General features: G+C 39.3%; 2 protein-coding genes and 1 long non-coding RNA gene across 5 annotated transcripts; 1 reads left to right on the forward strand and 2 right to left on the reverse strand.

Moving 5' to 3' along the window:
* Positions 1-382: 382 nt before the first annotated feature.
* On the reverse strand, positions 383-3,582 carry LOC148998379 (uncharacterized). 3 transcript variants are annotated; one of them, XM_089128059.1, is made up of 6 exons: positions 3,542-3,582; positions 3,081-3,244; positions 2,872-2,976; positions 1,384-1,412; positions 1,177-1,303; positions 383-1,057 (listed from the first exon to the last, which is right to left on the reverse strand). In XM_089128059.1, the coding sequence occupies exons 2-6, from the start codon at positions 3,142-3,144 to the stop codon at positions 834-836; spliced, it is 549 nt and encodes a 182-aa protein (XP_088984185.1). In that variant the 5' UTR covers positions 3,145-3,244; positions 3,542-3,582; the 3' UTR covers positions 383-833. The 3 variants fall into 3 exon arrangements, 2 of the variants coding, with proteins under 2 accessions (XP_088984185.1, XP_088984189.1); XM_089128063.1 differs by lacking the exon at positions 3,542-3,582 and adding an exon at positions 3,426-3,538; XR_016151970.1 differs by lacking the exon at positions 1,384-1,412.
* Positions 3,583-3,722: 140 nt separating this feature from the next.
* LOC120491922 (uncharacterized) lies at positions 3,723-4,456 on the forward strand. The gene is made up of 2 exons (XR_005625363.1): positions 3,723-3,766; positions 4,288-4,456. It is a non-coding gene; the product is annotated as an uncharacterized LOC120491922 (long non-coding RNA).
* Positions 4,457-15,128: 10,672 nt separating this feature from the next.
* On the reverse strand, positions 15,129-16,505 carry LOC148998380 (uncharacterized). Its single transcript, XM_089129362.1, has one exon. It carries the CDS (start codon positions 16,296-16,298, stop codon positions 15,129-15,131), a length of 1,170 nt encoding a protein of 389 aa, XP_088985488.1. The 5' UTR covers positions 16,299-16,505.
* Positions 16,506-23,222: the final 6,717 nt, after the last annotated feature.

Here is a 23,222-nt window from a genome sequence, read left to right on the forward strand (position 1 = left end):
CCTCAACAGCTTTAGATGGTCCGTTACCTCTGCATTACTCACTGTTTTTTTGTAAGTTAATGACATCTCTCTCTCTCTCTCTATCTATCTACCTATCTATAGAGAGAGAGAGAGAGAGAGCGCAAACTGTAGCGGACATGTCACCAGTCTCACCTGATAGTAACCACGAGTTTCCGTAAGATCCTACGAACATTTTTTTTTAAACTACATTTACGGCTGTTAAACTTCACTGATCATAGCTCCAAAAAGCCATGGTAATCACAAATTAACTATGGTAATTATAGTATTTGTGCGTTTACATAAATGTAATCAATAACTACGGTTGTACTATAATAAACTTATAAGGGAGTACATGCTCTTAAGAACACAACAAAACAAATACTTTGTCACTTTTTCTTTATTATAGACTCCAAACTGCACTTATACATCAGCAGAATGTAATTTATGCAAACCTTAAAGAACCAAGGTACTTTACCATATGCACAATTAGTGAAACCTATGTTTTTGCCATAGCTTTTCAATAGAACACTATACAGGTGAAACTCGAAAAAAATGTATATCGTGCAAAAGTTATAATTTTGATGAACACCAAAATGCAAGCCCTCTGAAAAGTATATATAACTGAAAAGTATATATAATCATGCCATATGCATGTATAGTTATTTATACTAAATATATTAAGTTTCACCTTTTAATTTTTTAAATTACTGAACATGAACTTTTGCACAATATTCAAATTTTTCAAGTTTGACCTTTAAGTTTAACTTTTAGTTGCATCAATTACTACATCAAAACCAGTTCATCTCTCAATTCCCATCTACAAGTTTTGAGTTTTACAGAAATTCATTTCCTGCAGCAAAAAAACAGTCCTGCGAGCAAAATCCTGTACAAAGAGCTTCGGAGTAAAAGCCCAGCAGTTCCCCTCGTTTTCCTCTTCCCCTGTACCCTGGTGGATAGGACTTGAAAAGCTCCAAGCATTCTGAGCATTCCCTGAAGCTGTAGATCCGGCGGAACTCATCACAGTAGTCCGGAGAAATTTTTTTCCAGTAGACCACACCTTAAAATGTAAAGACAAAATACAGAAAAGATATAAGTGTGGAGATTCAAGTTTAAATGTCACATAGCACAAATTTCAATCCAAGAAATGTGCATTGAACAGAAAAAAAAACATCTTACTGTTCAGCCAGGCAAAGTGTGCTGCTTTCTGGAAAATTTCATTTGTGACCACATCCCTAAACCATCTGCATACCAGTGAAAGCATCAAATATGCAGAATCACCAGTTGCTATTATTTCATGGGGAAGCTGTTGAAACAAAAAACATTGTTATTTATACTTGTATATAAATGTTGTTGAAAAAAATATAAACCTTGGTTCAGACAAACCTGATATATTGTTGTCATAACTGCATGCTCTGAATAAAATAATAAATAGATTAATATTCTCTTATAACGATAATATTAAAATAAATATCGCTCCAACACACATTAGCTGCTTTCCCCACTGTTGGGCCAGTGTGAGCCAGGGCTTTCAAGGGTCGGGCGGTGTTAATAGCCTTGGACCTGTAGCACCAAGCACAAAATCACACTGTGTTTCCACCGTTAGGACAGAAGCTCTGCAGCGCTTCACTAAAGCCCTCCCTTAACATGCCTGTCTTGAACAATGACAAATAACTCCATTGTTTCACCAACAAATGGAAGTTTTACCATAAAACTATTCAAAGAAATTGCTTAATGAATGTATGTGCACAATAAATGACCTGAATCTCTCCGAAGACATTGCCTTTTGTAAGGTTGAGTGCCAAGAAAAACAAATGACAAGAGGTAGGCATGTACATTGGTAGATGTAGTACATAAACTAAAGTTTAATGTAGGAACATGCAAACAGCTACATGCATTTGCAGAGTGAAGTTGTCCAGTATGAGAGCACACCACCACCTCCTGATCAGGGGCATGTCATCCTGATTTTTTTTTTAAATAATAATAATCAACAATTATGCATGTCTGTTTATTTAACGTGAAATATGTAATGAGGTAATGACATAACTCTGTAAAATCAAATCAGAGCCCCAAAGCCATGTATAGAGTGTACTGTTACAATTCACAAAGTGCAAGAAAATGAGCAGGGTATAACTTACAATAATTAACTACAATAACAATTAAAATTTAACCTACCATCAGTATGTAACAACATGTTTAAAGTTCAGTCTTTACTACTGCACTTTAATGTGACTAATGTTTTAAGATCACTGTGCATACTAACGTTTATACAGTATATTATAGTAGGGTTGCAGCAGTATGACAGTTTCATGCTTAAAAGAGTTATATCTCACACATTTGATTATTTACAGTACTGTAATGTACTATTGCTCGATATCAAATGAATCTTAAATCCCGAGATCAATGTTTTAGCCTATGCTATTTTCAGTAGTTGCCCAACTAAACACTATTTATTGCATCCCTTCCATCCACAGTTTACGGATGTAAAATGTGATGAGCTTTGTATCTAGTCAAAAATAAAGCAAAAAACTCTCAAATTATGTTACTTTTATCACACAATTCAAACAGTAAATGCAGTTTTGAAAATCACTGTGGTGTGACAGCAGAGGTTGGCATAATATCCAAAAGCTGTACTAAAGAAAAAGGACTTACAGAAATAATTAAGTAATAATATTTATTGTTATTGGAGTAGGAGTAAAAAATGATCCAATGGCAAACTATTTTTAAAAACATAATATATTTAAAAATGACTCTCACGTTTGATTGAGCAGGACCATATACCATTAAACCACGATAATTTCTAAAACTGCTTTTGTACAGTGAAAATCTCATACCACTGCAACGCTAAGAAGTACAAGTTTACACGTCTGTTACCTGTAGAACTCTTGACATTTCCACACTTAAGTTCAGATTCAGGTGTAACTGCTGGCTTGGTCCTATTATCCATTTGGTTTTTGGTCTCCGTGTTTGGAAGAGATCCTTATAAAGCAATAAAGATATTACCAGATAGAACAGATTACTCTACATGGAGAGGATTATGCCAAACAAATATGTGATACTCTATTTTTGTCAAGAAGTCAAACCTCTGTTTGAAGAAGCGGAAGTTGTCGATGTGAGATCTTGTCTTTTTGCTGGATCACAAAACATCTCCACTTTCAATGCAGGCCTCTCTCTAATGCAGGATTCAGCTCCAAACCTCTGTGCTACCGAGCTGCAGGTGCTTGCTCGTGCTGTACGCTCAGACCCACTACACAATCAACAATTATTCATGAAAAAATTAGAAATTATTAATTCATTCAAACTTTAACAATTCAGTAATTTATTGCTCTCGATCTAAAGTAAACATAATGAACATAAATAAACATAGCTTTAAAAAACTAAACATATTGCTATTGTATAACAGAGCAAGTTCTTCAAGATTCAATTACCTGTGTCTTTATTCATTACATTCTTTCAGAATGAAACTATTCCACATTTGATTCACGAACATCATGGTACATTTTTAAATATGTTTATATAAATCCACACAACCAGTTTTACTCACCACAATCAACTTGGAGTGTCATTCCTTCGTTAATGCTGCCGCTGTTGCCTTTTATCGCAAACTGCCCCCTGGGGGGTCGGAGGAAAATGGCAAAGGCGGGAACAGGAAAATAGGGGCAGGGCGACACGTGTCGCTCCACCCAAAAGTGTCGCCCCACCCCATCGTCCAGAGTGCACTCTGGGGTTACTCACATCGCGGAGATAAGCGACGCGGGGGGTTTCAAATGTGAGTAAATACGGTTCCTTGTGTTTAAATCGTATGTGTTAAACTACTATAGAGTAAACGTTTTACTGTTGAACGTCTAAAGGAGTTAGACAGTATAGTATAGTTGTGATTTTGCTGTAAACACATGTTTTATTATTGATAACAGGGGAGCGTAAAGTTACGTTTCCAACGTGTATTTACATAACCATACATCTTAAATACGCTTATTTAAAATGTCTATTTACATCAGGAAGGAAAATATTGTATAAGTATTGCAGGTGAGCACATCCCAACATGAAAAATACATGTGTGTGCTGCTATTATGTAGGATAATTCACTGTTGTCAACACTGCTTACATTAGACAAATTATGTGCTGTGAATAAAAACATCTATAAAGTAACTAAACATGATATATATTTAAGTTGTCCCTTATTGGTGTTGATATATTGAGGAACATTTAAGTTGGATTAAAAGTGAGTTAACACATCAACCTCAACATGTAAATGCAGTGTTGAGCTCGTAATGTGAATCTTGTCTACAGGGACAGGAGAACACGCGTGTGTTTATCCGGTGGAGAGAGGCTCATGATGCTGAATGCTGTCATCAATGAATGGGAACCGCTGTGTTGAGTCGGCAGTAGGGTTTGGGGTTCAGTGCCTGTAAATACATGCTTGTAGTTTGAATAAAGCTGTTTCATGTGTTGACTTGTATATGCATTTGTTTATTGTGATGGTTACTTTTATTTGTTCTTTTACTCATTTATTCATGTTTCTTATTGTTGTCAGTATATAAAATGTAATTAATTTATGCATTAATTCATCGATTGACTGACAATTGAGATGTTTCACTGCATTTAGCAATATAAATGAATTCATGCATTACTGTCATATTACAAAACAAATTACATTTTGCTTGTTTTATTAAATTATATTTTTAGAATATAAAAAGTTATATAAGTATTGGTCAGCATTTAATTTTATTATTTTGTTTAAGTTTTGGGGTGGGCTAACAATGAAATTCATTCTGAGGTAATATTAATTTTTAAGCAGTGATACTTAAATTTTTTGAGTATAAAATCAACAGTTTTCTCCAAAAGAGATCTTCAAGCAGCTGCCCGTCTCCTTTGTGCAGACATTACAAACGCTGTTCTAGGTTGTGCTGTCAAGTTACTGATGTTATGAAGTGTTAGAGCACCTGTCGCTCATATAATTTAAACTTATTATATGCAAGATCATGGAAAGATACTATAGTTTATGTAACAATCATAGTGACAAAACAGAAAATATAAAGATCATTGGTTTGTGTACATCATAATATGACATAAAATTATATTTATACACAGGAAATAAGAACAATAAAAAAGGCTAAATATCTTCATTATAGTTCTTTATAATACATAAAAAAAAGTTGTTGTTATATCTGAGGGATGAAACGAGGTAAATTCATGAAGAAAAAGAGGAAAACTTAAAGGAGAAACTTTTTGGGTATAAAATAAAGAAATTAACAACATAATCAAGAGATGATGATTTTGGGGTTTCTTAATAAAAAAAAATATCGTTAGAATAACACTGTTGGTCACATTAGTAGGGATTAAAATAAAACAACTTAAATCAACCCTAAATGTATTCACAAAATAAATAGGCAGCTGTTTCTTCAACAATACCACAACAAAATGAGCAAGTTTCATCAATATCAAGATATTTATAGGTAGATTAATTAAACGTATCGTTCATATTTTTTTTTATTGCATGACATGAAGGTGTTGCGCTTGTGATAACGCGTAGTAGGTCACATGATAACGTCAACATGGCAGATGTCCGGTTCGCATTCATACTCAACGAGATTTGGCTATAAAGTACCTACTCTTTTAGCGCTCGATGAGTAAGTACTTATTGAAATTAAGTACCTACTCATTGAGTATGCGGTTTGGAACGCAGCCATTCGCTTCCAAAAAAGGAATGGACCACGTGACTTCCGTTTTTGGTTTATAAACGAAAAACGAATTGACAGAAGTTCAAAGACTCTCTTCATTCTTTGTTCAAAAATGAATAACGATAAAATGATCTCCAAAAAAACGAAAAACGGGCAGTTTTTAATTGGTTTTTCGTTTTTTGATTCTGACACCAAAAACGGTTATTTGGTTTTTCTATTTGAAACAATAAACAGAAAAACTGTATTTTCGTTTTATAATTACAAACGAATTACGGATTATCCAGAGATCCCCTGACCATGTAGCCCCACCCACAGGGAAAAATTCGAATATCAAGTGGTTTTTCTGATTTCTGTGCAAGAACGGAAAACCAAATATCAAGTCATTTCGTTTTTTCGTTTTTCAGAAAAACGAAAAAAGAAGTTGTTTTCTCGTTTTTTCGTTTTCATATATGAAAGCAAAAACAAATGAACGGACGATACCCGTACCGGGGTCAGGGGATCTCTGGATAATCCGTAATTCGTTTGTAATTATGAAACGAAAATACCGTTTTTTTGTTTCAAATAGAAAAACCAAATAACCGTTTTTTGTGTCAGAATCAAAAAACGAAAAACCAATTAAAAACTGCCCGTTTTTCGTTTTTTGGGGATCATTTTATCGTTATTCCTTATTGAACAAAGAATGAATTGAGTCTTGAACTTCTGTCATTGGTTTTATAGACCATTTCAAAAGATGTAAACAACACTGGTCCAGAAGCACTTCCTGTTTCAGTTTGTAACTGTTTTCTTTATTTCACATGTAAACAATACATCTTAAAGATGTTTGTTTAACTTTTTGATTCAGTTTTATATGTTCTGTTGGTTGTATTTTATCCCAGCTTTTATGTAGTGTTAAAAAACTGAAACAGGAAGTGCTTCTGGACCAGTGTTGTTTACATCTTGTGAAATGGTCAGCGAATGTACCCGGAAACACTTTCAAAATAAAAGAGATGGTAGACTAAAACTGAACTAATATAACTTTTTTTAGTACAACTAAACTAGCACTGGGTGTGAAAAACACTTTAGTTAACTAAAATAAAAATGAAAATTAATAAAATAATAGCTCTGGTTGTTAGGGATAATTAAACATTTGTAAGACCATTGGTGAATAGGGCCTACAGCTATTGGAAAGAGTTGCTATGAGCAGGGCTCTGCATTGCAACTCTTTCAATAGCATATATGGCCTAACATGTTTTACAAGCATAGTGGGTGAGTGAAGACTAAAACCTACTGTAAATGTTATAAGGTTATATTATACTTTGATACATTTATATAGTTCCTCTTCCAGGTTGTGGTTATTAGCCTCTGCAGTGGACAGATGTAGATTTAGCCAGAGCCAGGATGTCACTGTGCAAAAACAGCCTCCTCCTGAGAGCAACACATTCCCCTTGTAGTGTTTTACATCTGCTTTACTGAAGTTAAAGATAATAAATAATGCTCTCCAATCTTTTTTACATAAAGTGTGGTGTTGGTTGTGTGTGCAAGTGAAAGAGTTGCAAATTGCAATGCAGAGCCATGCTTCACTGTACTGTTGTACAATATGATGTACATTTGTAATTAAAGTCATAAGCTGACATCACCCAATTCCACAAAAGTAGTGCCACAAAATCCACAAAGATGTGGCTTAACATATACCATACATATCTGAAAGTGACAACAAGGCCCCTTTATGGTGCCGGAGGAAGGAGTGGTGTTCTACTTTGTCCTGCCTGTCCAGCATTTATTTGAAGAGAGAGTGACGGTAGGTGAAGGGGCCAGTCCTGCTACTATCATCAGTCCTTAACCCTGCACACAGTGCACAGGCTCACATTCTCCAGGACAGGTATTGGGGAAACTCTGGGAGGCCCTGACACGAGTACCAGGGAGAAAACCTAAAAGCTAAAAAACTAAAAGTAAAAAACTAAACACTTTTATTTTACTTTACACAAGTACCAAAAGTACAGAGCACTGCCTTTACCCGGTGGTTCACCAAACAGAATTAAACCCCCAAAAAGCGCTAAAAGATCTGAAAGTCCCAGCTCATTTTTAACCGAGTAATGCTGGGTTTCACACACAAGTAGGTCTACATAACTAATGAGAACTACAAGCTGCATTAACCCTTGTGCATCCTTATGGACATTTTTGTTCTTTTCAGTTTTTTTTAATCACTTTACCTGTGTTAATGCTAATTTGGCACAGGTGTGTATTTTTTATGGAATTTTACAATTCCCCACCATTTTCTTAAAAAAAAGTAATAATTTTGCATTAGGTACACAAAATACTCCCTATATCAGCGCCTCTTGGACAAAAATGTTCCCATTGAAACCCATTGAAACCGCAATTTTTAATCCCAGGGTCATTTAACTATAAAACGATGCAATCTTTGTTAATTCTGTTGACAAGGCTCCAAAATTTTTATTTTTACAATTTTTTTTTTTTTACCAGATGGTGCCAGTTGTCCAGGTTTGGCCTATGGCAAATGTTGCTTTATTCCTGTTTTCTGCTTATTAACGATAATTGTGTGGGTGGATGTCAGAGTGTGGTTTGTATGTGTGTAATACATTTTTTTGTGTGTGTATATGTGTTTGTGTACTTGTAATATTTGAGAGAGAAAAACTCAAATTTGCAAATCTAAAATTCAATTACTGTGTGCACCAGTGGAGTTTTGCTGGCACCCAATGGGGAAAATCTTATACTGCACCCAAACAAACTCTTACCGAAAGCTCATTTTTTTTTAGATTGGCCTATCCAACTCAAATTTGGAACACAACCTATTCAGATTCATGGCTTTGATTTTCTTGCAGTTTTAGAGTTCAACCTGATTTATAAAATATATATTTTATAAATCATATTTTTTTATAAATAATTTTCATAAACTATATCTATATAACTTTTTTTTTGGATTTACTACTTGAAGAGTTCAGATGCAAAAGCCTCTAAGTGCCATTTGAAATTTTGTTCTAGAATGACCATTTTTATCAAGCTTGTGTATTTAAGTTCAGTAATTTCACTTAAATGACAATTAATAGGTAATCTTCATTGCCATTTAAGTGAAATTACTGAACTTAAATATACAGGCTTGATAAAAATGATAATTTTAGAAGAAAATTTCAAATGGCACTTAGAGGCATTTGCATCTGAACTCTTCACTTATTATTTTAATTAAGCTTTAGTTTACTTCAGCAATAATCTGCCATGGGTCTTCTTTAAAATGATACCAACTTAAGTCTGTGCTCCAAGCTTCACATTTGTATGACAGTTTTTTGACACGGACATTTTTGTCCTCTATATAATTGATGCACAAGGGTTAAAAATATATAATCTACTTAACTAACATAATAATATTACACTGGAGAAAAATGCAAAGGAAAAATAAAAAGCTTTCTAGATTTGTTTTGGAAGAGTTTTGTTTTGACACAGAAGGGGTAACAGTAGATGGTGGAAGCTGAGAGTTTTTAGCAGCTATAGTATAGTATAGCGATAGAAAAGGGAGCTGGAAGGCAGGTGAAGTTCAGTTTTTTATTTAAAAAAATATGATTTATGAAATATATATTTTATAAATTATGTTTTTGCACAGTGACATCCTGGCTCTGGCTAAATCTACATCTGTCCACTGCAGAGGCTAATAACCACAACCTGGAGGAGGAACTATAAATGTATAAAAGTATAATATAACCTTATAACATTTACAGTAGGTTTTAGTCTTCACTCACCCACTATGCTTGTAAAACATCTTAGGCCATATATGCTATTGAAAGAGTTGCAATGCAGAGCCTTGCTCATAGCATACATAGCTGTAGGCCCTATTCACCAATGGTCTTACAAATGTTTAATTCTCCCTAACAGCCAGAGTTATTATTTTATTTGTTTTAATTTTTATTTCAGTAAACTAAAGTCTTATTCACACCCAGTGCCACTTTAGTTGTACTAAAAAAATGTTATATTAGTTCAGTTTTAGTCTACCATCACCTCGCTAACTGTAGTTACTTTTATTTTGAAAGTGTTTCCGGTTACATTCGCTTCCAAATAAGGAATGGACCACGTGACTTCCGTTTTTGGTTTATAAACGAAAAACGAATTGACAGAAGTTCAAAGACTCAATTCATTCTTTGTTCAAAAATGAATAACGATAAAATGCGATAAAACGGGCAGTTTTTAATTGGTTTTTCGTTTTTTGATTCTGACACCAAAAACGGTTAATTTGGTTTTTCTATATGAAACAAAAAACAGAAAAACGGTATTTTCGTTTTATAATTACAAACGAATTACGGATTATCCAGAGATCCCCTGACCCCGGACCTATAGCCTACCCTATAAACAGTTAGGGTGAAATACATGACTTAAAATGTGAAATTGCATGCTCTGCGTTTCGTTTGCTCACACACCACAAGGTGTCACTGTGCACAACCGTCTGTGCAACGCACCAGCACAAATGTTACTCAGTAACAATGCATTTTAATGCAAAAAGGTAATGCAATGATTTACAGTTTTGTTGTAGCAAATCTAAAGTATCTAAAATATCTAAAGTATATTTTTCAATAGCTTATGTTAATTCTTCAATACAAAACGTTAGATCTTGTTGTAATTCAATGCAACAGCAAAAATGTTACCTCTTCAATGCACAACGGAATGAGTTAGTTCTTACAATGCAACAAGAGCATAGCTTGTAGTTTAATTTTTCATTGCACAAGTTCGTGTGTACAATGCAATGCAACCGGGAATGAGTTTTTAGGCTCATGCAATGAGTTCCCTAAATGTTAGTTGTAGTACGTGCCATCACGCATATTCTTGTATCAACAAAAACATGCGTTTCAGTTGTACAACAGAATAGTTATTGCATATAGTTCAGTAAAACAGGTCATATGTTATATATCTCTTTAATCCACAACTGAAAACGTTATAGCTTTCCATGCAATAAATGCACAACAGATTAATTTATATCATGCATCCAATGATTAACCTGATGCCTTATAAAAAACCTCATTCGCTGTTCCATTGCAATCATATGTCTTTTGCTACTTCTTAAATGCACAAATTATGCGTTGTAATGTAACCACAGATGGTAGGCTTTATGGTATGTGAAATTATCCTTATTGTCTTTCAACTATTTCCCTTCAAATAAACAAGTGAATGAACAATAAGTTGCAGTTACGTTTTCTTATGTCAGTAATTGGTTTGTATTTTCATTGCACAATGACAAGTTAGAATATTAATGCAACTAAACAGCAAACAATGCACAACATAATGAGTTGGTCATTGTATATAGTTCAGTGAAACATGTCATATGTTATATGTTATCTCTTTAATGCACCACTGAAAACGTTAGCTTTGCATGCAATAAATGCACAACGGATTAATTTAAATCGTGCTTGCAATGATTAACCTTCTGCATTATAAAAACCTCATTCGCATTGCAATCACATGTCTTTTGCTACTTCCTGAATGCACAATACTTCTGTATGTGTTGCAATGCAACATATGGTAGGCTTTATGGTATGCGATATATCCTTATTGTCTTTTCAATTATTTCCCATCAAATAAACAAGTGAATAAACAATTAGTTGCAATTATGTTTTCTTATGTCAGTTATTGGATTGTATTTTCATTGCACAATGGAACAAGTTAGATTTTAAATGCAACGAAACAGCAAACAAAGCACAACTTAATGACTTGGTTCTTATATGTATTGCAATTAAATGAGTATGTACATAAAGATCATGTTAAAGAATTCTCTGGTATGTATGTACAAATGGTCATTTAAAGGAGTCTATGAGTAGGCTATGTATAGAAAGTTTGAAGATTAAGCACTCTTCTGTGGTTGAAGGAACACCAAAAGAAGTCTAAGAGTTTGCATTGCAAATTATCCTTTTAAAATACTTTGGACCAAATTATGTCAATTAGATCAAATATGGACCACTGTCTTTTTGATGAAACATCAGGAGTAAATGAATACATATAGAAAGATGAAGTTCAAGGATTCTCTTTCAAAGACTCTTTGGCCAGAAATATGTCAAGTGGGTCAAATATGGACAACTGTCTGGCTGAAGAAACATCAGGAGGAGTCAGTGAGTATTTATGGAAAATTTAAGTTCAATGACTTGTTGGACAGAAATATGTTATGCAGGTAATATATGGACAACTGTCTGGCTGATGAAACATCAGAAGGAGTCAAGTCACGTCACCTTAATTTATATAGCGCTATTTACAATACAGATTGTTTCAAAGTAGCTTCACAGTGATAACATGAAAATTATACAGCAGAAGTCCATAATATTGTTGAATATTAAATGTCCCAAACTAAGCAAGCCAAATGCCAAAAGGCAACAGTGGCAAGGAACCAAAATTCCATTAGGGACAGAATGGAGAGAAAAAACTTTGTGAGAATCCAGATTCAGTCGGGGGCCAAGTAGTCCTCTGGCCAAAGAAAGAACAGTGTGTAATTCGGGTAGCATTACAAGACCAATTGGATCGAAACATTAAGAGTATTTGTCAATGATTATTTGTCAAAGAGAAAGTTCAATTTCAAAGACACTTTCGTCAGAAATATGTTAAGCAGGTCAAATATGGACATCTCTCCTGTTGAAGAAAAATCAGAAGAAGTCAATGAGAATTCATGGAGAGTTCAAGTTCAAAGACTTTTTGGCTTGAAACATGTTAAGTAGATCAAATAAGGACCACTGTCTGGCTGATGAAACATAAGAAGGAGTCAATGAGTATGTGTAATACAGTTCAGTTAGGGGTGAAGAAGGAGACAGGGTCGGCGGGACTGGAACTCGTACTTAATTTTTATTTACTCAGATTTTCACAAAACAAAAGGTGTGCACACAGCACGTTCACCGTAGCACAGCTACGGCACAACTTCATTCCCAAACTCTTTCCACATCGAATAACTTCACGTTCCGCTTCAGCTTTCCAGCTTCTCTGTCCACAGCACGAGTTCCAGCCAGTTCTCTCTCTCTCCTCTCTCCCAGTCTGCGGCCTTTACAGTCTCCCCGCTCCAATCACTGCAAATAGACACAGCTGTTCATCATTTGCACTTGACCGACTTACTCTCCGCGCAGCTCATTGACTCGTCTCCCACTACAGACGCCGCGAAAACCACGCCCCCCTACCACATACCCCCACCGCCCGACTCAGGCCGGGGAACCGTCCGGCCTGCAGCCTCCCCCCCCCCCCTCCTGGAGAGGAAGTCGGCCACCGCCATCTGCGTCCCCGGCCTGTGGACCACCTGAAACTTAAAAGGTTGTAACGCCAAATACCACCGGGTGATCCGCGCGTTGGTATCTTTCATGCGGTGGAGCCATTGGAGGGGCGCGTGGTCCGAACACAGGGTGAACTCCCGGCCCAGGAGGTAGTAGCGGAGGGTGAGGACAGCCCACCGTATGGCCAAACACTCCTTCTCAATGGTGCTGTACATCGTCTCTCTCTTCGAAAGCTTCCGACTGATGTACAGCACCGGCCGTTCCTCCCCCCCCACCTCCTGGGACAGGACCGCGCCCAAACCCCTGTCCGACGCGTCCGTCTGTAGGATGAAAGGGAGAGAAAAGTCAGGAGCATGCAAAAGCGGGCCGCCGCACAGAGCAGCCTTTATCTGGGTAAAAGCCCGCTGGCACTGCTCCGTCCACTGAATCGTATCTGGAGCACCCTTTTTAGTTAGGTCAGTCAGCGGGCTAGCGAGGTCCGAATAGTTAGGTACAAACCGTCTATAATATCCCGCTAGCCCCAGGAACTGCCTAACCTCCTTTTTGGTCTTCGGACTTGGACAGGTTGCAACTGCAGCTGTCTTATCAATTTGGGGACGCACCTGTCCATGTCCCAAGTGGAACCCCAGATACTTTACTTCCACCCGCCCAATTGCACACTTCTTCGGCATTGGATAAGCATCAAACTTAGACACTGCGTTCACCTTTCTATAATCCACACAGAACCGAACCGAGCCGTCAGGTTTCGGGACTAAAACTATCGGGCTTGCCCAGTCACTGTTGGATTCTTCTATTACCCCCAGGTCCAGCATTGTCTCTAATTCGTCTTGAACCACTTTTTTTTTGTGTTCCGGTAAACGATACGGGCGGCAACGTACTACGGCCCCCGGATCAGTCTCAACGTGGTGCTGAATGAGATTCGTTCGGCCAGGTAGGGGCGAGAATACATCCGCAAACTCTGTTTGTAAATTCTTAATGTCAGTGAGCTGCGAGGGTGAGAGGTGGTCGCCAGAGGGAGCCAGAGCGAAGGAATGGTGTTTGATATTCGCTTCTGGCCCGAGGTCCTCCTCTCCACCTACCACCGTCGCCAGCATCACTGCCTCAGCCTCAACCCATTTTTTAAGCAGGTTGAGGTGGTAAATCTGACGTCCCCCGCCCCTATCTGTTCGCACTACCTCATAGTTGAGATCCCCAACCCGCCGTGGGACCTCAAAGGGCCCTTGCCACTTTGCGAGTAATTTCGAACTGGACGTGGGAAGTAATACAAGGACCTTATCTCCCGGTGCAAATTGACGAAGTCTAGCCCCCCTATTATATTGCTGCCTCTGTCTGTCCTGGGCCTGTAACAAATTCTCCAAAGATAGCCGCCCCAAAGTGTGAAGTTTCGTTCTCAGGTCCAGGACATACTGAATTTCGTTTTTGCTAGCGGATGGTCCGTCCTCCCAAGTCTCCTTCAGTACATCCAACACCCCACGGGGTTGACGACCGAAAAGAAGCTCGAAAGGGGAAAACCCCGTGGAGGCTTGGGGGACCTCACGTATAGCAAACAACAGGGGTTCTAGCCACTTATCCCAATTTTTGGCGTCTTCGTGAACGAACTTACGAATCATGGCTTTTAACGTCCGATTAAACCGTTCGACCAGACCATCCGTTTGTGGGTGATAGACGCTGGTGCGAATCGATTTAATGCCTAACAACTCGTAAAGTTCGCGTATTGTCTTTGACATAAACGCCGTGCCCTGATCGGTGAGGATCTCTTTCGGGACCCCCACCCGGGAGATTAAAGAAAACAGCGCGCTTGCGACACTCTTAGCTGAGATATTGCGAAGCGGAACTGCCTCCGGGTATCGTGTTGCGTAGTCCACTAAGACTAACGCAAAACGATGCCCTCGTGCTGACCGTTCTAATGGCCTGATGAGGTCCATGCCAATTCGCTCGAAGGGGACCTGCATCAGTGGAAGGGGGCACAAGGGTGCTTTTGGAGTGGCCGGTGGATTAACCAACTGACATTCGCGACAAGACGCGCACCACCTGCGCACGTTCTCGTGAATGCCCGGCCAAAAGAATCGGGCCATGAGACGGTTTAGTGTCGCCGTTTGCCCTAAATGACCGGCCATCGGATTACAGTGAGCCACCTGGAAAAGCATTTCCCGACGGCTCTTTGGTACCAATAACTGGGTTGTATCCTCATTTGTCTGGGCGTCTCGGGCCACCCGATACAACCTATCTTTAATTATGCAAAATAGGGGTAAGAGAGCGGTTGGTGCGGGTGGAGCAGCCGTCCGTCGATGGACTGGACCTTATCAAACGCATGTTTGAGCGTCTCATCCTGGGACTGCTCCAAGGGAAAATCATCGCGCTCAGAGAGAATATTTCCCTCTGACGCGCTCTGTTCCCCCGCCGCAGTGCCCAGAGGTCCCGGTACAGTGTCTCCCACCTGCACCAACGCTGTCTTCCCCCGCTGTTTTTTCCCCCGAGCGGCACCCGCACATAAAAATTTCAACAAATTCGTAAAGCCCGGCCAATCCGTACCCAAAATTAGCGGATGCCGGAGGTGCGGGTTAACTGCCACCTCCACACTATGCTTTTGACCCCTGAATAAAATTTTTACCGGCATTAAGGGATAACTCACCACGACCCCGTGCACACACCGTACCTTAACCATGCGGCTGTTATCCAATGCCCCAGATCGAATCAGGCTTTGATGAATCGAGGTTTGGTTACATCCGGAATCCACCAAAGCCTGATAAGTACCCCCCTTGATACTCACGGGTATCTGGTACAAGCCAGCTTGATCGGGGGCGGCCCTTGGCGCGTCGGGGACCCGGACCAGCGTCCCCACCTCCATCACCGGACAGCGATCAATAAAGTGTCCCGGATCCCCACAGCGCCAACAGGCCGGCCCGGGCTTTCCCGCTGTCCCAGCGGCGGGAAGTGGGGCAAGGGATTGGTGTGGGGAGAGCGCAACGACCGGAGCCGGGGAGGGGAATCCCCCGCCCGGTGTCACCCCCTCCGTCATCCTCCCGGCCGACGGGGAGTCCCTCTGGCCGCCGGATCTCCATCGCGGCGCGAGCCTGGGCGCCGGCCCACCCCGAGACCTGGGAGAAGGAATAGTTTTTCCAGAGGGGGACGAGAGAGAGACTGGGGAGGGGGAGAAAAAAGAGTGGGAGAGAGAGGCAGATGGGAGGGGTTCGCCGACCCCCGAGCACGCCACCATGTGATCTTCCGCCAGTTGGATGGCCTGGTCCAGGGACGTCGGACGGTGGCACTGGACCCATTGAGCTGTTTTCTTGGGAAGCCTCGTGATGAACTGCTCCAGAACCACCAGGTCGACGATTGTCCCGACGTCCCTTCCCTTGGCCACCAGCCATTTACGGCAGGAGTCCCGGAGCTGTTGCGCCATCACGAAGGGCCGACCGGCCTCCTCCAGAGTCAGGGAACGGAACCGCTGACGATGTTGTTCCGCCGACCGGCCGACCCGCTGCAGAATGGCGCGCCGTAGATCTTGGTAGACCAGGAGACTGGAGACTGGCAGTTGGTGGGCGGCGAGCTGCGACTCCCCTGATAGGAGTGGGATGAGTCGCAGCGGCCAGTCTGTTTTGGGCCACCCCCGGGCTTCAGCTGTCCTCTCGAACAGGTCCAGGAATGCCTCCGGTTCATCCTGGGGACCCATCCTTGACACCGAGAGTGCCGCGGCCGATGTTGTAGCGGGGGTGGCCGCAGCCCCCTGGTCGAAACAGCTCCGGAACAACTCGCGGTCCTCCTGCTGTCCTTGAAGCAGCGTCCTTGACAGCAGGGCTTGATGTTGTTCCCTCTGCATGGCCGCGAGTGATTGAATAATCTCCGTAAACGGCGAACCTGACGGGCTCGACATGGCGACGGCAGTCTCCTTCTTCCCGGGTTTTCGGCACCAGTGTAATACAGTTCAGTTAGGGGGGAAGAAGGAGACAGGGTCGGCGGGACTGGAACTCGTACTTAATTTTTATTTACTCAGATTTTCACAAAACAAAAGGTGTGCACACAGCACGTTCACCGTAGCACAGCTACGGCACAACTTCATTCACAAACTCTTTCCACATCGAATAACTTCACGTTCCGCTTCAGCTTTCCAGCTTCTCTGTCCACAGCACGAGTTCCAGCCAGTTCTCTCTCTCTCCTCTCTCCCAGTCTGCGGCCTTTACAGTCTCCCCGCTCCAATCACTGCAAATAGACACAGCTGTTCATCATTTGCACTTGACCGACTTACTCTCCGCGCAGCTCATTGACTCGTCTCCCACTACAGACGCCGCGAAAACCACGCCCCCCTACCACAGTATGTATAGAAAGTTAAAGTTCAAAGTGTCTTTGGACAAAAATATAGGTAGGTGAAATAAGGACTTACCTACCGGTAGGGAATTAAATACTTCTATAAAGGTTGCAATGCAACATTGGGCTTTATGATGTTGCACAACTTAATGAGTTAGTTCTTATATGCATTGCAATGCAACAAGAGCATAGCTTATAGTTTAGTTTTCATTGCACAAGTTCGTGTGTACAATGCAAATGCAACCGTGAATGAGTTTTTAGGCTAATGCAATGATTTCCCTAAATGAGTTAGTTGTTCTTCATGATTCTGTGCGTGCACTGATTAATCTGCTGCACTATAAAAAAAAAAATCATTCGCAGTTGCATTGCAATCACATATGTCTTGTGCTACTTCTTAAATGCAAATGGGAATTAAATACTTAATTAAATACTTATATTTATGGCACATTTCCAGAAGAAAATGAAAAGTGGAGCTTGAAACGGCAAATCTCACCACCCGGTTGCTAGGGTGTTCTGGGAGGTTGCTACGGTGTTCTGGGTGGTTGCTAGGTGTTTTTTTAGGGTATTCTGGCTGGTTGCTATGGTGTTGCTATGCGGTTGCTAGGGTATTCTGGGTGGTTGCGAAGGTGTTCTGGGTGGTTGCTAGGGTGTTGCTAGGCGGTTGCTGGGGTGTTCTGGGTGGTTGCTAGGGTGTTGTCAGATGGTTGCTGGGGTGTTCTGGTTTGTTTCTAGGGTGTTCTGGGTGGTTGCTAGGCTGTTGCTTGGTGGTTGCTACACTCTTAACCCGAATTAGTTGACTTTACTCGCAAATCGCGTGGAAACCCGTTGCCTTAAACCACTTTAGTTTTTACACAAGCTGAAACTAAACATGTTAAGTTGTATTAACATGGAACCTAACCTTTTACACAAGCTGAAACTAAACATGTTAAGTTGTATTAATATGGAACCCTAACCTTTTACACAAGCTGAAACTAAACATGTTGAGTTGTATTAACATATGTATTAACATTTTCAGATTAACTATATGTTAATTCGATTAAGATCCATTCAAAAAATGGATATCACAATCTTCTCAACCTTATAGGAGTCAAATATTACACCATCCTGGTGTTGATAGAACACCTTTTTACAAATAAAAACACTAAAGGAGTTACCAGATTTTCTTATTTGGGTTCTGCATTACCTACTTTAAAGAACTGTAAAATAAACTGACAAATCATTTAATCTGAAAAGAATAAATTCACTTCGAAATAAACACATCACTGTATATTACTCTTTCAACCTTAGTCTGGGATCATAGTAGAATTATGTATTCATTGTAAAGTTAAAAAATAAAGACAAAATGCAAACAGTTGTTTTAACAAACTAATTTTTTTTATTAACAAACAAGTCCCTTTACATCATAGGTTAACTTTTAAAATAAATGAAAGCACAATATAGGAATTTCTGTCATCGGAATTATATGAAAGTTGCTTATCAAGTGGTCTGTAATAGTTCAAGTCCTGTACATGTCAGTGAATGTAAGTCCTGTGTCAGTTAAGTTGATTCAGTACCTTTGACTTTGCAACAGTACAGCAGTGCTCGAGTCAACAACGTTCAGCAGATGAAAAACAGTTGCAGGATATGAGTGGATCAGTTGTGTCCAGTTGCCAACAGTAAAGTTCAGTGCATGGTAGTTTCACAGAGCAGGAAAGATCCAGGACTGTGCAGATCCAACTTTCTCGAAAAATCCTGGAGTACTGGTTCCCTAGACAACACAAAGCCAGACCAATTACAATTAATACCATTTGTGTTTTATAAATACAGCAAGTTTTTGGTGGAAAAAGTTCAATCATCTGAGACTTTCTTGACTCAAACAAGAAACTACTTTGGCTAGATTAAGACTTGAATTTACTGATTTCCAAGTGAATCAAATATTTAATTCATCCAAAAAATTAAATTCTGTCATTAATTATTCTGTCATTATTATTATCCTCATATTGTTCTAAATCAGTAAGAGTTTGTTCATCTATGGAACACTTAATTTTAATGAAATACAAGAGATTTCTGTCCCTCATCAGCCTATTCAACTACCACTTCCAAAGCCACGGAAAGGTAAAAAGGAAATCATAAGTAATCCATGTAACTACATGTGACCTTTTTTTACGACAATTTTAACTCAAATTTATTTACAAAATATTAATCTTCAATGCACATTCACGCAACAACATCTGCTCTTGCATCAACAACATGCACGAGTTGTAAAGTTCTCATGAACGCATTTTGGAAATATTTAATAGTTGGAAATATAATTCATATTTTATAAATTAAGCAAACACAGCACTTGAGAAGTTTAATAAAGTGTATGTTAAACCACTGGGGTCGCATGGAGTACTTTAATGATGTACCTTTATATCTTTCTGGGGCTTGAAAGTGGTAGTTGCATAGACTGTCAATGGAGGGACAGGAAGATCTCAGATTTAATTAAAAATATCTTAATTTGTGTTGTGAAGATGAAGGTCTTACATGTTTGGAACGACATGAGGTTGAGTAATTAATGACAGAATTTCTATTTGTGGGTGAACTAACCCTTTAAGAATAAATTAAGACATGCACCTTAAGAAATCTCAATAAATAGTCAGCCGTCGGAAGAATCTTATATATATCATTATTTGTCGTTATAATACTTATTAAAGCCACAAATACTTAAATTTATGGTTCTCCTTTGTCGCTTGGGCAGCCAGCCTGGGTTAGCAGTGACACTTCTCATACCCCTTCGTTTGAAGTGTGCTCCCGAAAAATCTTCGTTTGAAGGGCTATCTGGCCCTTCACCCTAGCCCTCCCCCTCCAACCAAAAGAGAATTGGGACAGCCCTACCCCTTCACGTGGACGCGCAAAACGGAGGGGAAGGGGAAAGTGAAGGGGTAAGGGGTAGAATTGGGATTGGCCCTTAGAGGACGCGGTTAGGTTTAGGTATGGGGTGGGGGTAGGGTACACGCGATCCTAGGGCGTCATCTAACATCTAGGGCGTCAGTTAACTCTAAGAACTATAGGGCGCCTAAAGCGTCAGATATTGAAGCATGGTCAAATGTCTTCAGTGAGAATGGGAATGGGCTGATTGATTTGACATGTCTGTCCCTATCCTCACCTGTATTTTTCGTCCAAAAAGAAAATCCTTTATCCAGTTAAACATTTTCCCTCCAACACCCATATTATTCAATTTGATTAATAACCCCTCCTTCCACATCATGTCGTATGCTTTTTCAATATCAAAAAATACCGCAATTAAAGTCTCTTTATTCGCTTGCGCCTTTCTTATTTCCGTCTCAATTCTTACCACAGAGTCTATTGTGCTTCTTCCCTTCCTAAAACCACTCGTCAACGACTATGACAAACTTGCTGTTGAACGTTTGTTTACTTGTTTCAAATTTTGAAATGGCTATTTGCGTGGGGGTTTGTCGATGTAAACGAGTTAACATTAGCTAACCGTCTTTCCATTCACCGTGTTTCTGAAAATGAGTGTTTTACCGTGAAATTGATGCATCAATGCATTACAGGCATACGTGGTTACAAAATTGCAGTGTCTAACGTTACCCTGGAAAATAAGATATAGTTGTGCTGTGTAGGCCTGCAATTATTTGAATTGTAACAGCTATAACGTTAGGCTATATTTGTGGTGACCCTTGATGTGCGTGATTTTCAGCTAATATATTTTTGCCTTCTCAATGAATGGTGCTAGATTATGCCTCATACTGTTGTTTTTGTGATCTTCAGATACGACTGTCCTGCATACAACCGGTTGAAGGTTACTCCTCCTCAAATCTGAACCAAATGGATTTGCTGAAATAAAGGCAGTAAATCAAGAATATGGTGTTCAGTGTAGTAATTTCCACACAAAACATTATATTGTGTTGAATAAATGTTAACTCTAAGAAGTGTTAAACTATTTTTTTTTAAGTGTTACTTTTTAACACTGGTAATGAGTTCATATAATTATTTTTAGACTTACATTTACTCTCCGTAGGATTAGTATTTTAACTCCATAAAGAGTTACATTTTAACTCTAAAAAAGTGTTAATTCAACTCCGCTGGAGTCTATTTGATGGTCTCACATGTACACTCAGATTGAGTTGATTTTAACTAACAGGGAGTTTATTCCAAAAACCAGAATTTGCTGTGTATGGAGGACTGATCCAGCTCTCAGATTTAATCAAAAATATCTTAATTTGTGTTCCGAAGATGAACGAAGGTCTGACGGGGTTGGGACAACATGAGGTTGAGTTACTGACATAATTTTCATTTTTGGGTGAACTATCTCTTTAAGTGAGTAATGTGATAAAATAAGTGTAATAATAGTGAGTATAGAAACAAGAAGATTTATTGTTATTAAGTCACTTTATTTGTCATTAATATTAAAGTGAAGTTGACTTTACATGCTTAAGATGTTAATTTATCCATTGCATGGGTGGGCCTTGTCCTTATCAATCATCCAAATATTTGCCCCCCCTGAGAGATTTTGCAGGAGCCGCCACTGGTACCTTTATAAATGATTTTGCCATAATTTCTGCTTTCTCTTTGTTAGAAACTGCTGTTACCTCTTCATATGACATAACTGGGTAATCCCACTGCCTCCTGTCTCCCCCATCCTTTTAATCATGCTCCATACTTCTCCCACCGGTGTAGTTCTTCCTATTTCATCACAGAAATTTCTCCAACTAGTCTTCTTTGCTTGTCGAATTGTTCTTCTAACCACTGCCTGAGCTTTCTTGTACTGGATTAACTGATTCATAGTATGAGTTCTTTTAAGTAATCTAAAAGCTTTGTTTCTGTCTCTTACCGCCTGATAACACTCTTCATTCCACCAAGGCACCAGTTTTCTATTTCCCCTGTTTCTTCCTTTAGGAATAGCTTCCTCTGCTGCCATTATAATAGCTGTAGTTATCTGGTTGTTAACTTCATCTATACTTCCTGAAACCTCAACCCTGATCATGTAATCATCACTCAATTTCTTAAACTTATCCCAATCAGCTTTCCCTAACTTCCACTTAGGAATTATTTCTTCTGGACCTACTTCCAATCTTTGACCTATTGAACAAAAGACAGGGTAATGATCACTCCCCACTGTAGTAGATGTCCAAACTTCCCAATTACTATTTCCAGCCAGTGTATTAGACACTAAAGTTATGTCCGAAACTGACTCTTTCCCTGTTGATACATTGATTCTGGTTCCTCTCCCATCATTCAAACATACCAATTCTCTTTCATCCATCAAATCCTCAATTACCTTGCCGTTAGCATTTGTATACTTCCCCAGATTGAACTATGCGCATTAAAATCTGCACACCAGATTATTTTTGATCCATCCTGCCCTCCTATCCTTAGTAGGTTATTTAAATCCAATCTTTTACATGGGTTATAGTAATTAATAATACTAATTGCCTCTCCTCTATCCCACATCTCCATCACTATGTACTCCTGTTCCTCACCTATCTCAAGTATTCTATATGGTATTTCTGTCTTTATGAATATGGCACATCCCCCTCCTCCCTCTCCTGTATTCCGATCTCTTCTTATTCCTGTATATCCATGTAATTTAAACTCTAAATTTGGTTTCAACCAGGTTTCTTGCACACACACTACATCTGGCTTTTCATCCAACTCATTCAAAAAATGTTTAAATTGTCCATTGGCCAATAAACTCCTAGCATTCCACTGTATAATTAAAACCATTATTAATATTACCCGATACATGACACTTCTTGACTTGACTGATTTGTAAGGATTTCCCTCACCTCTTCCCATGTCAGTCCAACTAATCCTAAGTGGTTAACTGCAGCTTTGACCACCAACTGGATTTTTTCCATTTTTGGATTTAACTTCTGCTGTACAATTTATCACTCCTGCTATAAAAGTAACTAGTTCCATTTTTGTCACATACTTTCCTTCATGATTACTTTGTTGTTGCTCTTGAGTGATCAAATCTATTTCCTTGTGTGTCTTAGTTTCCTTCTCTCTTGTTACTTTTACAGCTTCTGCATAAGTA

The sequence above is a fragment of the Pimephales promelas genome, chromosome 1 (genome assembly GCF_988280905.1).
Source record: "Pimephales promelas chromosome 1, fPimPro1.hap1.1, whole genome shotgun sequence".
In the NCBI taxonomy this organism is placed as follows: domain Eukaryota; kingdom Metazoa; phylum Chordata; class Actinopteri; order Cypriniformes; family Leuciscidae; genus Pimephales; species Pimephales promelas.

Bases quoted from the DNA above. Each gene is read 5' to 3' on its own strand.
- LOC148998379 (XM_089128059.1), bottom strand. From the start codon at position 3,144: ATGTTTTGTGATCCAGCAAAAAGACAAGATCTCACATCGACAACTTCC. The intron at 2,977-3,080 runs GTTTGACTTCTT...TTGCTTTATAAG, and splicing joins TTCCGCTTCTTCAAACAGAG to GATCTCTTCCAAACACGGAG. The intron at 1,304-1,383 runs GTTTGTCTGAAC...TTGTTTCAACAG, and splicing joins TTATGACAACAATATATCAG to CTTCCCCATGAAATAATAGC.
- LOC148998380 (XM_089129362.1), bottom strand. From the start codon at position 16,298: ATGGCGCAACAGCTCCGGGACTCCTGCCGTAAATGGCTGGTGGCCAAG.